Below are 16,153 nucleotides of genomic sequence, written 5' to 3'. Positions count from 1 at the left end.
TGGTGGTGGCACCATAATGGCGTTGGCTGTGTTTACAAGGAAATGGATGGGTCATCTTCTCCAATAAACCGTCCATTGACTGGAAATGGTTATGTTCCCCTACCAGGAGATCATTTTCAATCTTTCATTAATGCCATGTTCCTAAAAAACGGTGGAATTTTTGTAGACGAAAATGTGCCATGTCATTGGGCCACTGGTATTCACAGTTGGTTTGAAGAACGTTCTGGACAGATCGAGCCAATTATTTGGCCACACAAACCCCATCGAACAAAAAAAAAATGGCTCTGAGCACTATGGGACTTAACTTCTGTGGTCATCAGTCCCCTAGAACTTAGAACTACTTAAACCTAACTAACCTAAGGACATCACACACAGCCATGCCCGAGGCAGGATTCGAACCTGCGACCGTAGCAGTCGCGCTGTTCCGGACTGAGCGCCTAGAACCGCGAGACCACCGCGGCCGGCCCCATCGAACATTTGTGGGACTTAATCGAGAGGTCACTTCGTACTTCGTGCACTGGCAACACTTTCACAGTGATGGACAGCTGTAGAGATAACATAGCTCAATATTTCTGAAGAGGACTTCCAACGATTTATCGATTCTATGTCACGTCGAGTTGCTGCACAGCGCCAAGCTAAACGAGTCCGACAAGATGTTAGGTGGTATCACATGACATGTCACGTCGGTGTTCAATACCGTACTGTACAGTGAAGTACAGTACACAAAGGTAACGCCGAGAAATACGCAATGAGGTCAACAGAAATTACACTTTCATTCAAAGGCAATAATTATGTTGAAGTCACTACGACACTACGATTTATGATGTTCCCCTGGACGTTATAAAAGCAAAACACGCTTCTTAACAGGCTCTGTAATCACCATGACAGCAATACATTCTCTGCAACGCATTCACGTGCTAGCCACAAGGTTTGGAACGAGTTCTTGTGGTAGGGCGTTCCATTCCCCTACCAACACTGTTGAAATCTGCTGGATGGTCGTCGGTGCATGTGCACGCGCTACAACACGTCTACCCAACAAATCCAACACTGGCTCGATGGTATTTGAGTCGGAGGAACAGGCAGGCCATTCCATTCGACGAATATCCTCTCGATACAAGGGTTCTTCAGCCTGCGCAGTTCGATGTGGTCGCGCATTGTCATTCATAAAAAAGAAGTCAGTGTCGAAAACGCACCTTGAATGGGCGTGTAAAGTCAAGCACCAGCACGCCGGTCGGGAACGTTAGAGCAGAGACGGCTGTGAAGTCAGCCAACTGCCCGCGGATCGACCCCTCTCTTGGACGACAACCCTACGGCAGCGCCCTCGACACGAAGACATAAGTGCCGCGCCGTATGACCGCAGCACAGTTGAAAACTAGCCAAGTTCGCTGACTTCCACAGCAGCATCAACAATAGGCAGTGGTGTAGAAGCGACTTAGGAACTGTATTCCTTCACTGAAGAGATTCCTTATTTGTCTGTCGCCCTTTACTTGCAACATGTCAGTGAAAGTTCTCAAACTTAAGTAGTGTAATCATTTCCTTCTGTAACAATCTTCATTAACACAATTTGCTTGAATTGTTGTCTAGCGATTCTAGAAAGCAGGGTCCTTAGGCACGTCATATTTGAAGAGCAGGCAGGACACAACAAGACGTACATGCGGAAGGCATACAGTGTCACAGTAGCATTGACTGGCGACCATATTGTGTTCAAAAATTTGATGGTGTGCTCCTTTACAGTATTATGCCTGCCCACACCATGACAACTGGACCAACAAAATGAACAAGTTCGACGTGTTCCTTGGCGCATGACGTCTTCCCGCTCTCGCCATGAAAGTGTAGATTCACCACTATCGAACATGATCGTTTTGGTCGTCCAGGTAAGAGGATGAGCTGAAAAATAATGCCTCGGAATTTACTGTGTAACAACTCGTAAAGCATTTTAAGTACAATAAACTTTGTTAACATTTCCAAGATGCTACTCCAGGCGGGTGTAAAATGAATGTGCACACCGGAAAATAATAAACGCTAAAATGAAGATCTGGCCCTGTCTGACTACCTCCTGAAGCAAATCTCAGGATCTCTTAATTGTATAAATTACAATCTAAACATTAACGAATGACGAAGGCAACTAATCCTACTAAATGATACATGTTGTTCCTGCTTACATATTTATTGTAGATTAAAAAAACTTTATATTACAAAGTTTACGTTTCCTAAGTAAAATTACTAAACAATTGCCCAACTCTGCCCCTTATTATGACTGCGCGGCCTAATATCAATAACGCGAAATGACTGATATCATCTACGTACCAAACACTACAAGACACTACCTTCAAAGTTGATCTACGGTGGTGTGTAACCTCAGTGATCATAGCTGTTTAGATTTTATAGCCCTAATAAGCCGAAGCAATTTGCGATATCACATCACTGTATGTACTGCGTCCGGTGCATCGAAGTGATGGTTCTCGTACTCGTCTGCGACGATGGAAGAACTCCGGCCACAAATAAACTCTTTCAAACACTCTGACGGCAGAAGGCGGTCCTCTGAGTAATATACTCTACTATTGTCTTCTCCTCTCTGTGTTCTACAGACGAGAAACGCAAACTCCCGACCACAAGGACGGAGTTCAGATAACGTCTCAACGTAAGTATAGCAGAGGAAGTACTCTCAATTACTGAATGCTGCGTACTCAATGACGACATCCAACCCGGAGGTGAAGTCCAGAATCGTGTAGGTTCGCAACAGTACAGTTCCAAATTGTTCTACCTATTAACTCTACTAACGGCAAAAACAGCAAGTCCGTCTGTACCAACAAAATATCGGGCGACCGTCACACACACGGACGCTCACAACAAAAGACCTTCTTCTCAACCGCTGACCTCCCAGCAAGGCTCGGCTCCCCACCATCGTAATGCCGAAAACGAATCATATTCCCGAAACCACGGAATTTTCTCCCTCTCTACAGATCCTCCCGAAGGCCGACCAACCATATTTTAGTCTTTTGTCGTCCAGCGCGGAAAATTTGCGAGGAAATGCCTATTCTCGGACCATGGTATGCTTCTTAGTAAAAATCCTTGGAAATAAGCCAAAACGCGTGGTTTTCGAGGTGTCGCTTCTTCATTTCTCTCACCTGCGTCCAAGATTTTCGTAATTTCCGAAGTATAATCGTTCCAGTTCGGCTACAACATCGGGCGGTCGCGTCTCTATTGTGCTCCAGCGCTTAGGTGCTACGACGTCCGTCTCCTACTTCCTGCGCTTAAGCAGGACCAACACACCTGTGTGGGCCTCCCACCCAGGGCTTGAGTACCGTCTGCCGTTTCATTTCCACTGTCGTTCCAACCTCTACTAGTATGATAATAAAGACACTTCGCCACCTTTCATGCAATAAGTTTAAACTATTATTTACAAGGCGTAAGTGATAATGTCAGTCTCCTTTAAATATTCATATATACGATGTACTACTATCATATAATATCTAATATGGTTGTAGATCACGGCAAAGTGTGTGGCTGAGTGCTTGTAAGGGGAGAAATTATAGCCAACTTACACATTGTAAATCTTTATTCTTCATGTCTACATTTTTATTTATCGACATATTTACCCTCTCGAGGAACACACTTCTCCCAACGAGACACCAGTTAGTTGACTAGGTAAAATATTGACGGAGACACAACCGCACTTCTGCTTTCACTGCTTTGTCACTACCAAACTAAAGTCCTCGAAGCTTTTCTGTAAGTTTTGAAAACAGATGAAAATCGAATGGGGCCAAGTCAGGACTTTATGGAGGATGATCAATTACGGTGATCCCAAAGGGTCGGAGTTTTGAAGAAGTCGCAGTGCTCGTGTGCGGTCTGGTATTGTATGCTGAGAGAGAGTGTTCCATGTATGGACGAACTCTTCGAATTCGAAACTCGACCACAGCAAGCTCTTTCTCATTTACCGGCATAATTACATCACACAGCGCCATGTTTCTCGCTGCAATTTGGAGCCCTCTACCGGCAGAGGTCTGCAAGTATGCAGACTTCAAGATTGCACATGCAGAATTTTGATGAAGTTTGTATCCTTTTAAACAGCTTCAAGAGCTTTCACACAAGAAATTCGTAGGCGTTTGTTTTCAGTACGTCCTCATAATATGCTGTGAGAAGGCATAATATTATTTTCATGGGCGTAGACCCTTTAAAATATTTGAACCGGTACACTGTGTGAGGCAACGGCCTCGCCGTAGTGGATACACCGATTCCCGTCAGATCAACGAAGTTAAGCGCTGCTGGGTGTGGCCGGGACTAGAATCGGTGACCATCCGGGCCGCGATGCGCCGGTGCCATTTTTCGAGATGCACTAAGCCTCGTGATACCCACTGAGAAGCCACTCGACCGAATAGTAGCGGCTCCAGTGAAAGAAAACCATCATAACGACAGGGATAGCGGTGTGCTGACCACACGCCCCTCCTAACCACATCTTCATCTGAGGATGACACGGCGGTCGGATGGTCCCGATGGGCCACTTGTGGCCTGAAGATGGAGTGCTGCTGCTGTACACTGACTGGTCAACGTTACTGTCACATTGTACTCCTTCCGCATGTGTGCTTTTTCAGTTGTTCCTTCTTCCCTGAGTTTACTTTTATGGATGACAATGCGCGACGGCATCGAACAGTAAGGTCGAAGAGTTCTAGGAACGAAAGGATATTCGCATGAATAGAGAGGCCTGCCCATTCCCCGACTTTAATCCCACCAACAGCGTGTGGGATGGGTTAGGGGAGACGTGCTGCCGCATGTCCGCATGCACCAACAACCATCAAGAAGTTGTTGACCCCGCTGGTGGAAGAATGGAATGCCCTACCACGAGAATTCCCAACAAACTTGAGGCAAGCACGACAGCGCGTTGCAGAGCATGCATTACCGTCGGTAGTGATCACACAGGCTATTAAAAACATGTTCCGCCTTTTGAAATATCTAAAAGACCATCACGAATTGTGGTGAGTTCAGTATAATTATTGTCTTTGAACAAAAGTGACGTTCCTGCTCGTCTCAGTCGCTGTTTCTTTCAGTTACCTTCGGTATTATATTGCAGCAGTTCTTTCTATGTATGGTCCAAGTTTTATTGCGCTATATTACAGTGGTCGAGACAAATGTTGCTTATTGCTTTATTGTCAGTACTGGACGTTAGAGGAAACAAAACTGGTTTTGATCTATCAGATTTAATGAAATAATAAAAATGAATATTTCCACTTTATATATTCCGGAGGTAAAACAGTCCCACATTTGGAACTCCGGGCAGGGATTACTCATGAGGACGTTGTTAGGATAATGGAATGTAGTCGGATTAAATCGGGTGATGCTGAGGGAATTAGTTTAGGAAATGAGATGCTTAAAGTAGTAAACGAGTTTTGCTATTTGGGGAGCAAAATAACTGATGATTGTCGAAGTAAAGAGGATATAAAATGTAGACTGGCAGTGGCAAGGAAAGCGTTTCTGAAGAAGAGAAATTTGTTAACATGGAGTATAGATTTAAGTGTCAGGAAGCCTCTTCTGTAAGTATTTGTATGGAGTGTATGGACGTGAAACGTGGACGATAAGTAGTTTAGATAAGAAGAGAGCAGAAGCTTTTGAAATGTGGTGCCATAGAAGAATGCTGAAGATTAGATAGGTAGATCACATAACTAATGAGGAGGTATAGAATGGAATTGGAGAGAAGAGAAATTTGTAGCACAATTTGACTAGAAGAAGTATAACATCCACGACATATATATATAATGAGTGGAAAATTACGTAACTCAATAATATTCATTCAATTATGTAATTATTTCTTAAAAAGATCATTTGAGGTATGTTGAATGAAAAACATTTAATGTAAAATTATTGTACTTTTATGTTCATTTGCTGGTAAAAAACAAATAGATCCAAATGCGTTAAAACTATTTATGATTAATTATTGAAAATTCACTTCCTGTTTTAATTGTAATTTCGTATTAATTGTTTTATCGTAGCTGCAAGAAGTGCAGCCATTGTTAGTTGCGTTTATATAGCAACTTCGTCTGTACTTCTAGTTGAAAATAGCATGGGTTTGTGTTAAATTAATTTGCAAAACAATTTAATAATTTTTTTTATTGGTGGCATCAAGTTAAATGATTAATTATTTATTGGGCAAAGGAAAATCTTAATTGAAAAAGAAATCCTTTATCTTTTGTTGGCCGCCATCTTAACTTTTATCACAGCGGCAAATTTAAATTACTTGAAACTGCAAACAATATTCCGATGTGTAAGAAATAAATGTGCACCAATGTTACTAAACTCTATTTATAAAAGAAAAAATTAATCGAATCAGACTGCATTTTCTAAGAACAGTGCTGATGGTATTTACTGTTGAACAAGATTTCATTGCTGATGTATGAGGCCAAAATTAAATCACGCACGAATCACGAAGAAAATTATTTCTGGTAGCATACGTCAGTGTTGTGTGCGAGTGGTATTCTGTTGTTCCTCTTCATGATCAATTTGCTAAGAATAATTAAATCCATCGAAGACAAAAATTATAAAAGCTCTGATGTACGATCTGTAATTTTAGTGACATGAACACAACTTAGTCAACATTATTACACTACGTCAAGTGGAATTCTTGTACAAATGGAACAAAAAGTTATCCAGGAGAAGTTTTAGTATGAATAATGCATTATACATGTGTATAATATTGTCAGTATCATTTATAAAATCAAATCAATGCAACTGCTAAAAAAAACCATAGAGTATCATATCATCCATATTCATTGCATTTGTTCATGCTGATGATACACAATAACCGCCACAGAAGGGACCGGTTTGTAGGGTATATTCTGAGGCATCAATGGATCACCAATTTAATATTGGAGGGCAGTGTGGAGGGTAAAAATCGTAGAGGGAGACCAAGAGATGAATACACTACGCAGATCCAGAAGGATGTAGGTTGCAGCAGGTACTGGGAGATGAAGATGGTTGCACAGGATAGAGTAGCTTGAAGAACTGCATCAAACCAGTCTCTGGTGGCCACTCAAAGTGTATATGGTTGTGAAAACAACTTGATTTCTTAGCAACAAATTATCCTGACCAAATATGGAGAAACGTGACAGACACAGGGTTTGGAGACCACAAGGTTGTTGTAGCTATGTGAATACAGTAACTTCCAAACCCACAAAAAATAAACGCATAATAGATGAAAAAGCAATAAAAATTCGCTAGACGCCTTCCTAAGAGATAGTCTCTACTCCTTCCAGTCTGACTACACGAGCGTGGTCCAGATGTACTTTAAATTCAGAGAAATAGTATTGACGGTAGTTTAGAGATATATATCAAATAAATTAACAAGAGATGGTAATGATCCCCCAAGGCACACGAAACAGGTCACAACACTGTTGCGGAAGCAACGAATAAAGGATGCCAAACTTAAAAGAAAACAAAATCTTTAAGATTGGCGAAATTTTATAGAACATCGGAATTCAGCGCGAAGTTCAATGCGAGATATTTTTAATAGTTTCCACAGCTAAACTCTTGTCTCGAAATCTGGCAGAAAATCCATCGAGGTTCCGGTAATATGTAAAGTACATGAGTGGCAATATGCAATAAATACGTACCTTCATTGTGCAATAACAATGGTGACATTATTCACGACAGTGCCACTAAACCGGAGTTACTAAACACAGTTTCCGAAATTCCTTCACGAAAGAGGATGAGGTAAATGTTCTAGAACTCGAGTCGAGAACTATTGCCAACATGAGTAACTTAGAAACAGACATCCTCGGTGTAGCGAAGCAGCTTAAAACACTTAAGAATGAAAAGTTACACAAGTCACATCAATACCCAAGAAAGCAAACAGGAGTAATCCGCTGAACTACAAACCCATATCACCAACGTCGATTTACTGTAGGATTATGGAATATATATTGTCCTCGAACATTATGAATCAACGTTCATTGACAAATAGACAACAGGGATTCAGAAAATATCTTTTCTTGTGAGATACAACTAGCTCTTTGTTCTCACGAAGTAATGAATGCCATCGACAGGTGAAGTCAAACTGATGACACCGTTCCTCGCAAGCGACTTCTAATTAAACTAAGTACCTATAGAGTATCACCTCAGTTGTGTGACGGGAGTTATGATTTCTTGTCAGAAATGTCACAGTTGGTAATAACTGACGAAAAGTTCTCGAGTGAAACGGAAATAATATCTGGCGTTCTTCAAGGACGTTTTGTGGGCCCTCTGTTGTTTCTGATCTACATAAACACTTTAGGAAATAATCTGAGCAGCTCTCTTAGATTGTTTTTGTGTGATTATGACATGTACCATCATGTAAAGTCATCAAATAATCAAAAAGAATTGCAGAAGATTTAGTCAAAATATCTAAATGGTACAAAAAGTGGCAATGATGAAAAGTGTGAAGTCATCCAAATGAGCACTAAAACGAATCCGTTAAATGTCGGTTACACGATAAATCACACATATCTAAAGCCTGTAAATTCAACTAAATACTTAGAGGTCACAGTTACGGTTAAGTTAAATTGGAAAGATCTCAAAGATAATCTTGTGGGGGACGCAAACCAAAGATTGTGATTTATTGGCAGAACACCCAGAAAATGTGATAAGTCTACTAAAAAGACTGCTTATACTACACTTGTTCGCCCTCTTCTGTTGCACTGCTGTGCGGTGTGCGATCCGTATCTGATAGGATTGGCGGAGAACATCGAAAAAGTGCAAAACAGGGCAGCTCGGTTTGTATTATAACAAAATAGAGGAGAGACTGCCACAGATATAACGCAAGAATTGGAGTGGCAATCATTAAAACAAAGACGTCTTCCTCTGCGGCAGGACCTTCTCACGAAATTTAAAACTCAAACTTCCTCTTCTGAAGGAGAAAATATTTTTTGGTACCCACCTACACAAGGAAATTCGATTATCATAATAAAATAAGAGAACTCACATCGAAAAATTTAAGTTTTAATTTTTCCCGCGAACTGTTCAAGAGTGGAACGGTGGAGAAGTAGCTTAAATGTGATCCAGTGAACCCTCTACCAGACATTTACTTCTGCATAGTAATTATGTAGAGACGTAGATATGAGAAAATTGATGGAAGCTCTAAAAGCAACAAAAAATAGGTAAATCACTGTATAGATCGTTTTAGTATGGAACTCGGGAAATACGAATGTTACTGCTACATTTAAGACTTCTTCACATATTTAATCAACATTGGAGAAATAAAAAGGTGCGAAAGAACCGGCTGAGAGCTGAAGTAACGTCTATCTTTAAAAAGGGCATTAAAAATAAATGTGTTGACTCTCAAAGTATACTATGTGATCAAATGTATCCGGACACCTGGCGCACTCCGTCGGTAATGCCGGATTTCAGTATAGGGTTTGCTCACCCTTAGCCTTGATGACAGCTTCCACTCTTGCAAGCATACGTTCAATCAGGTGCTGGAAGCTTTCTTGGGGAATGGCAGCCCATTCTTCACGGAGTGCTGCACTGAGGAGAGGTATCGATGTCGGTCAATGAGGCCTCGCACGAAGTCGGCGTTCCAAAACATCCCAAAGGTGTTATATAGAAGTCAGGTCAGGACTCTGTGCAGGCCAGTCCATCACAGGGATGTTATTGTCGTTTAATCACTCCGCCACAGGCCGTGCATTATGACCAGATACTCGATCGTATTGAAAGATGCAATTGCCATCCCCGGATTGCTTTTCAACAGTGGGAAGCAAGAAGGTACTCAGGGCCGTGCTCTGATTGGGCCACGCAAAACAACAAGGGGTGCAAGCCCCCTCCATGGAAAACGCGACCACACCATAACATCACCGCCTCCGAATTATACTGTTGGCGCTACACACGCTGGTAGATGACGTTCACCAGGCATTCGCCATACCCAAACCCTGCCATCAGATCGCCACACAACGTTTTTCCAGAGTTCAATCGTCCAATGTTCACGCTCCTTACACCAAGAGAGGCGTCGTTTGTCATTTACCGGAATGAAGTATGGCTTCTGAGCAGCCGCTCGACCATGAAATTCATGTCTTCTCACATCCCGCCTAACTGTCATAGTACTTGCAGTGTACGCTGATGCAGTTTGGAATTCCTGTGTGATGGTATCGATAGATGTCTACCTATTACACATTAGATCCTCTTCAATTGTCGGCGGTCTCTGTCAGTCAACAGACGAGGCCGGCAAGAACGCTTTTCAGCTGTACGTGTCCCTTCACGTTTACACTTCACTATCATATCGGAAACAGTGGAACTAGGGATGTTTACGAGTGTGTAAATCTCGCGTACAGACGTATGACACAAGTGACACCCAGTCACCTGACTACGTTAGAAGTCCGTCAGTTCCGCAGATGGCCCCATTCTGCTCTCTGACGATGTATAATGACTACTGAGGTTGCTGATATAGAGTGCCTGGCAGTAAGTGGCAGCACTATGAACCTAATATGATAAACGTATGGTTTTGGAGGTGTCCGGATACTTTTGATCACATAGTGTATAAGTCTTCTGGATTCAGCCTATAATTTATATTCCAAAATCCCGTATACAAAACTTAAAAATATCATGGGAATGCTAATATCTGAATAAATAGTAAGGTTTTAGAAAAGGGCGATCAACTGTTGACAAAGTTTTTGCACTGCAACAAGTTAAAGAAAAGAGACCATAGTTCAATAGGGAAACCCGTCTTGCTTTCATGGATTTTGAGAAAGCATTCGATAATGTGGAGATAGAAGCGCTACGGAATATCATGGCTCAACAACGTTATTCACGAAAATTTTTGAAGCGAGACATATCCAAGGCGGTTGCAGGCTAACATTAATAAAAATAACTGAAAAGTTTCCAATTGTCGAAACTGACGTTAAGAAACAGCGAACGAAATTCTTTGACCAACAGACTACCAGAAAAGCGATTGGCAAGGAGGATAATAGCCTATGTAACATTAATCAAGAACTCAACACCTTGGCTGAACAAAATCGGAAAGTACGGTATCTCAAAAACTCGAAAATAACACAAACCGACAGTTTGGACAGACACAAAGGAAAAAAGTGGGAAGTTGCATCAGAGCAACTTAACAAAAAAAAAACTACAGACCACAGTGCTCGAAATAAGGTAAACAAGCCTTCTCGGAAACAAAGATAGCCTATTGGATCGACAAGTGGAACCTAAAGGAAAGTTAAATGAATTATTTGCTAAACTACTTCCATTTATTGGTAGATTTCACTAAGCATAATAAAATAATAATAATAATATATAGAAGTCAGAAGAATAAAAAATAATAAAACTAATAATAATATATGCAAGGCAGAAACAGAAATCAATCCTTAAAATTGACCAACCAGTCACTTTAGACAGAGGCATGTTATCTATAGATGGGGTAGAATTTGTAGACGATTTATCACTTTTAACTCTCAACATTTCATCAGACCAACATCAGATTGGACTCTTGAAAGAAACTGCAGAGGAAGTCGGTCTCCAAATATCGTTTGAAAAGATAGAGTGCACGACCTAGAAACAGGTGCAAAAATTTATGGGAACAATATTTGACAAAATTAAAGAAGTTCCACAATGTACATAGCTCGCTGAAAAGATTCAGGAAAAAGGAATCTAAACAAAAACAAAAGAAACTGTATGCCAACAGATGGAAACTGCATACCGATTTGCTATCTACAACAATAAATGTATTTTAAAGCACATAAACCCAAGATAATTCAAAACAGTAAATAAACTAGAGTGACTATGGTTCAGCCAACCTTATTTTTAACAAGAAGACAAACTGAATAAACAGAAATAGGAACGCAAATTCGCGAAAAAAATTGTAGGCTCAAACCTTCCAGAGGAACAATACCGACTCAGAGGCAGAAAGGAAACCAGACAATACACAAATATCCCCAGCGACATTAGAAATGGCAATTTAAGATTCTATGAACCAACACAGACTTACAAAACTAATAGTCGAATTCTTCGACAACGTCAGTAATACCAGAACGTACACAACGAAATTGACCGGCGAGATCATAATTGATCTGAAGTTGGCAGAAAGTATACCAGAATACGTCCAAAGTCGCGAAATCTTAAGGTCCAAAATTCACAAATAGCAAACTGATCAAGTAGAATACTAGAATGACGTTTTCTGAGCAGAGAAAGTAAGCCAACAAGAAGAGAATCAAAGTTTCCGATATTAATCAACGTGTGAAGCGTCTCTTACTGCAACATAATACCAATTTTCCGTATTGACTGTCAACGGGTAATTATTTCCTGTCGAACGCGTGGGCCCATAACGATATATATCGAAAGTGCAATTCTGTATCGACCATATGACTGGTGGTGCGACCTATGCATACCGTCAACAGCGTTCACTGGAGCAACCTGTAATGAATCTTGACAGCACAGAACTGTTGTACTTCAATTGAAATGTTCGATTCCGTATAAATTGCGCCCTAACTTGAGTTAATTTTTATACCTAATATATACATTCGACATGTAAAGATAATTTTGCATATATCTGATCACCAAAACACTTTTTTCTGATAATACAATTTTATTTTTGATATCGATCCATTCAGCAGTATCGATAGTGAGCCATGAAAACTAATAATCACAATTGTTAACCTGAAAGGGTTGGACGCTCCATAACAGTTTCAATTGTCGAAATTGGTCAACGTATCAATTTTTTGTGTTGCGTTGAAATGATGCACAGTGCATTTACTTATCAAGTGGTATTGTATGAAGTATCAGGAATTTATGAATAAACACTGATGATGCCAAACAGCAAACAGGAACAACAGTACCGGTACATGCATTCTACCGTCAGAGGTATTACAACGATTTTCGCTTGTAACTTTCGACTCGTTCGTTTGCGAAGTAGACACCTTCACCTGAAATTGATATATTTCTGCGTCTCCATCACTCTGGAATATTTGTAACAGCATCGTCACGGAATCACCCTGTTTATACCCACATTTATAGGCGCCGGCGCTCTATAGCGTCGCTGTATAAGATTTCCCGACATGGGATCCTATGTAAAACTTTATCTACTAAGTCTCCTCCACAAAATTGTGAAACACCTTGTATAAAAATACTGGTTGTGATTCATTTGGAGAGTCCTTAGAAAATGTAGTCCATCAACAAAGGAGGTGCCTTATAAAACACTCGTTCGACCTATACTTGAGTATTGCTCATCAGCGTGGGATCCGTACCAGGTCTGGTTGACGGAGGAGATAGAGAAGATCCAAAGAAGAGCGGCGCGTTTCGTCACAGGGTTATTTGGTAACCGTGAAAGCGTTACGGAGATGTTTAGCAAACTCAAGTGGCAGACTCTGAAAGAGAGGTGCTCTGCATCGCGGTGTAGCTTGCTCGCCAGGTTTCGAGAGGGCGAGTTTCTGGTTGAGGTATCGAATATATTGCTTCCCCCTACTTATACCTCCCGAGGAGATCACGAATGTAAAATAAGAGAGATTCGAGCGCGCACGGAGGCTTTCCGGCAGTCGTTCTTCCCGCGAACCATACGCGACTGGAACAGGAAAGGGAGGTAATGACAGTGGCACGTAAAGTGCCCTCCGCCACACACCGTCGGGTGGCTTGTGGAGTATAAATGTAGATGTAGAAACTATTTATTTTCCCCTTCATTTCATATCAGACTGGGCCACAGCGAAGCGTGGCCGGGTTTAGCTAGCATAAAATAAAAGGGCGATTTAATCCTAGCCATTACTGTCAGTGCTGAGAACTGATGTCACACCACAACAACTAAAATATTAGTGCGATAACCGTAATTACACCTTTGTGGCACTGGCATATTAAAAGTCCTTTGGTGAATTTCGAATTGCGTCAGTAGCACAAACAGTTGAACACCACTGCCGGTACTAATAAGTACATCTGTCATACCTTAACAAATGCGTGAATAACAGAAGTTCTGGTGTTACAGCAAAATGTAAACAACAGTGTTATACAAATATCACGCAACTATTTCGTTTTGCTGTTGGTCACATGCACAGTATGCCATGCTATTCTATGATTTTTTTGGTACAGTTTATCTGGGCTGTATATAAAAACAATAACTTCTTCTTTACACCATACCTCAAAACAAATCAGAGAAAACACGAAATAGGGACCAAACGCGGAATATTTAGAGATTATTCGATATTAAACAAGTGATCAAAACTGGAGTCGACTTCTTACTCTTCAGCAACAAAAGAACATTTACTTTCGTTGCGTCTTCAATTTAGAATAACAGAGTACTCATCATTCTGTTTGATGAAACGAAATATCTGTGTTTGCTACAAGATAGGAGCAAATTGTCTTATGGACGCAAACCATACCCATAAATTGAAAAACAAGCGTGAAAACTCGTACCACACGTTAAATAATCGTTTTAACTAACTGTACACAGTTTTACATCTAGGCAGCGTCATTCGGGTGATAATAAAGCAAATATAAGCCCTAGGCACTTGTGAAACAGTCAGAAAATAAATTTAACTTGGAAACGTCATTCGGGTGATAATAAAGCAAATATAAGCCACAGGCACTCGTGAAACAGTCAAAAGTACATTTAACTTGGAAATCTTACCGTAGTAGTAGTAGTTGTCGCGGAAGTTAAAATCACGCTCGTGGTAAGCCATACTGCGACACGTTTGACAAACATGTACACAAAAACTTGAGCATATATGACACTGTCCTGTCCAAATGGTTTACTATATTCTGAGGTCATACGTCTTAATGCAGCTGACGCCAAACCATCGACCTCAGTAATTTAGAGGCTTGGTTGTTCGTCGACTGCAATCCAGAGATGACTGCCAGCATCAAAGATTATACATATTATAATCCCGTTTCGACCAACGAAATATTAAATAACTGTCACACCAACGATTATCTTCCTAATCACAATTTTCGTCAAAGCACGATTTTTGTGTTTCTTTCTAAGCGCTGGCCTTTACTTTTTGTAGACTATTGAAACCTTGGATTTTTCTATCCTAACCGTCAGCTGACCGCTAATTTTCTGAATTCGTTTCCATAAATTACTGAAGAGTAACACTCATTTCACAGCACAAGCCAGATACTGTCAGTTTTCCGTCAACTTAAGTCCAAAAATTTGGGAAACAGTTTCCATTCATGGCGTTAGAAACCTGTATAGCGCATATGTCCATTCTATTCGGCAGTCGAATCATGTCCCTCGCTGTGGGTCAATTCGGATACTCAAAACGCTTTTCCATCACAGCCTAACACAGCAGTCACGACACTCCATCTTGTTTTTGTTACCCCCAGCGACAGCAGCGCTCCAAGCGGCCAGCAAGCGACACCTATGAATACGATATCGCATGAGTGCGAATGCTAACGTTTATATTGATTTTAAACATAGTTTTTGCTGTAGTTTGTGCATGCACTGCCACAAAAACAACAATAACCAAAAAATTACACCCAATTTGTGATTATTTAATTTCCTAAGGACCCTAGGAGATACAAAACGGTGCATTACAAGATGAATAATGTCGTTTTCCTTTAATAACAAAAAACTGGTAGTAAACACCAAAAGACCTGACGTTGTATGTATATCCAACAATGCAGAGTTTTACTCGCTATACTGTCAGTTAAAACTGTGAATGTGGAACGTGAGAAATACATATGGAATGTAACAACTACATTATTTAACGTACTAAACAGACCACAACAACTGTAGCTTAACGAACAATCTCAAAGACGTGATAATTAATCGTCATAAGCAATAAAACTGTTTCCTAACACAAGAGAAACCAGTACCGCAATTGTTGCTAAATTTGAGCCACAAACGGCAAGAGTCTTTAACTCATTAGCTTTTGAAGCAAAAGTAATTACATGTACAAAAATAGTCGTGCAGTAGAAAGTTGTGTGAAGCGAAAGAAAGGCCCAATCATTGGACTCCATAAAAAAAGTTGTAAGTGTCTAAGTGCCTACGATAGTAACAACAGACAACAAAAGAACTATAAGTTTTTCATGCATTAAATATGTTTATATTCTCTTGTTTTCGGCGGAAAACGCTGCAAATACAGACCTATTCGAAAGTATTTCTTTATAGATTGTAGTTGTGTCATTGGATCCGTATGATTCGGCTGTTTTACACGTATTTCACGATAATTCCTCTGTCTTGGTAACTTGCAGCGCATGGAACGCAAAAATATAATCATAA

The 16,153-nt window shown here is 40.6% G+C and overlaps 1 protein-coding gene across 1 annotated transcript in view; it reads right to left on the bottom strand.

The window, feature by feature from the left end:
- The window catches only part of LOC126291777 (kallikrein-4-like), an 88,551-nt gene extending 73,757 nt beyond the window's left edge, over window positions 1–14,794 (bottom strand). Inside the window, exon 1 of the mRNA XM_049985467.1 lies at window positions 14,561–14,794. Coding sequence (XP_049841424.1) covers window positions 14,561–14,701 — 141 coding nt within the window. The 5' untranslated portion in view covers window positions 14,702–14,794. The remainder of the gene's footprint in view (window positions 1–14,560) is intronic.
- Window positions 14,795–16,153: the final 1,359 nt, after the last annotated feature.

This window comes from Schistocerca gregaria, chromosome 9 (genome assembly GCF_023897955.1).
Source record: "Schistocerca gregaria isolate iqSchGreg1 chromosome 9, iqSchGreg1.2, whole genome shotgun sequence".
In the NCBI taxonomy this organism is placed as follows: Eukaryota; Metazoa; Arthropoda; class Insecta; order Orthoptera; family Acrididae; genus Schistocerca; species Schistocerca gregaria.
The sequence above is the reverse complement of the archived record's forward strand: the minus strand, read 5'-3'. Positions and strand labels throughout refer to the sequence as shown.